General features: G+C 53.7%; 1 protein-coding gene across 1 annotated transcript in view; it reads left to right on the top strand.

The window, feature by feature from the left end:
• The window catches only part of LOC135557249 (steroid hormone receptor ERR2-like), a 133,019-nt gene extending 131,636 nt beyond the window's left edge, over positions 1 to 1,383 (top strand). The window contains exon 7 of the mRNA XM_064990454.1: positions 739 to 1,383. Coding sequence (XP_064846526.1) covers positions 739 to 983 — 245 coding nt within the window. The 3' untranslated portion in view covers positions 984 to 1,383. The remainder of the gene's footprint in view (positions 1 to 738) is intronic.
• The last annotated feature ends 251 nt before the right edge of the window (positions 1,384 to 1,634 follow it).

The following is a 1,634-nucleotide window of genomic DNA, read 5'->3' as shown; positions in this document are numbered from 1 at the left end:
TCCCTATCTCCTTCCCTCTCTCCTTCCCTCCTCTCCTTCCCACTCTCCTTCCCTCTCTCCTTCCCTCCTCTCCTTCCCTCTCTCCCTCCCCCTCCCTTCCCGCCTCCTCTCCCTCCCCCTCCCTTCCCGTCTCCTCTCCCTCCCTCCTTCACTCTCTCCCTCCCTCTCTCCTTCCCGCCTCCTCTCCCTCTCTCCTTCCCATCTCCTCTCCCTCCCCCTCCCTTCCTGCCTCCTCTCCCTCCCTCCTTCCCGCCTCCTCTCCCTCCCTCCTTCCCGTCTCTTCTCCCTCCCCCTCCCTTCCTGCCTCCTCTCCCACCCTCTCTCCTTCCCGTCTCCTCTCCCTCCCCCTCCCTTCCTGCCTCCTCCCCCTCCCTCCTTCCCGTCTCCTCTCCCTCCCCCTCCCTTCCTGCCTCCTCTCCCTCCCTCCTTCCCGTCTCCTCTCCCTCCCCCTGCCTTCCTGCCTCCTCTCCCTCCCTCCTTCCCACCTCCTCTCCCTCCCTCCTTACCGCCTCCTCTCCCTCCATCCTTCCCGTCTCCTCTCCCTCCCCCTCCCTTCCCGCCTGCTCTCCCTCCCTCTCTCCTTCCCGTCTCCTCTCCCTCCCTCCCCCTCCCTTCCCGTCTCCTCTCCCTCCCCCTCCCTTCCCGCTTCTCCCACCATCCCTCCTTCTCTCCTCCTCTCCCTCCCTCCTTCTCTCCTCCTCTACCTCCCTCCTTCTCTCCTCCTCTGCCTCCATATAGACTCCATGCATATAGAGGATGTAGAGGCTGTTCAGAGGCTCCAGGACTCTCTCCATGAGGCATTGCAGGACTTAGAAGGTGCCCACATCACGGAGGACCCTCGGCGGACAGGAAAGCTGCTGATGACCCTTCCCTTGCTCCGTCAGACCGCGGCCAAGGCTGTGCAGCACTTCTACAGCATCAAGGTGCAGGGAAAAGTGCCCATGCACAAACTCTTCCTGGAGATGCTGGAGGCCAAGGCGTGATGATTGGACCGGGGGATTGACGGACAGCTGCATCACTCAATGAGGAGGATGGACAGCCTGTGAATAGGTGGGGTAACACCATGGAGACCTATGACAGCGATGGGATGTCCCACGTCTAGAACTAAAGAAAAGAAGAATAGAGCAGGAAAATAGACCAACAGATTTTAGGGGTGAATATAAAACGCTTTGATGTAGGATATAGTCATGTATGTGAAGATGCTGTGTACAGAACTGTGGGTCTTGTTATAATCAGAGACCCTTCGCTCTAGATCACCGGTAGCTACTGGGAGTTATCTTTCTCTTTTGTTTTAGAATCTCAGTTGTAAAGAGGTTGTTGTTGTTTTTTACCTTGAAGCTGAAGTATGACTATTAGTAATATGTTGTGATGAATCTGAATGGTTAGAGGCACTCAGTTATCTTTCTCTTTTGTTTTATAATCTCAGATGTACAGCATTACAGTCTGGTATATATGTATTTACGGTTATTGTGTCAAATTGCAGTGTTAAAGGGGTTTGGGGATGCTTTCATATTATGTTCTTCAATCATCCTCAAAGAAACAGATCCCTACACCTATGAAGATAAAAGCTTCTGAAGTCTTCCTAACCAGATCTGGGTTCAAATTCAATTGAAATCTTTCAAAATATGTTGAAC

Source organism: Oncorhynchus masou, chromosome 16, assembly GCF_036934945.1.
Source record: "Oncorhynchus masou masou isolate Uvic2021 chromosome 16, UVic_Omas_1.1, whole genome shotgun sequence".
NCBI classification, from domain to species: domain Eukaryota; kingdom Metazoa; phylum Chordata; class Actinopteri; order Salmoniformes; family Salmonidae; genus Oncorhynchus; species Oncorhynchus masou.
The sequence above is the reverse complement of the archived record's forward strand: the minus strand, read 5'-3'. Positions and strand labels throughout refer to the sequence as shown.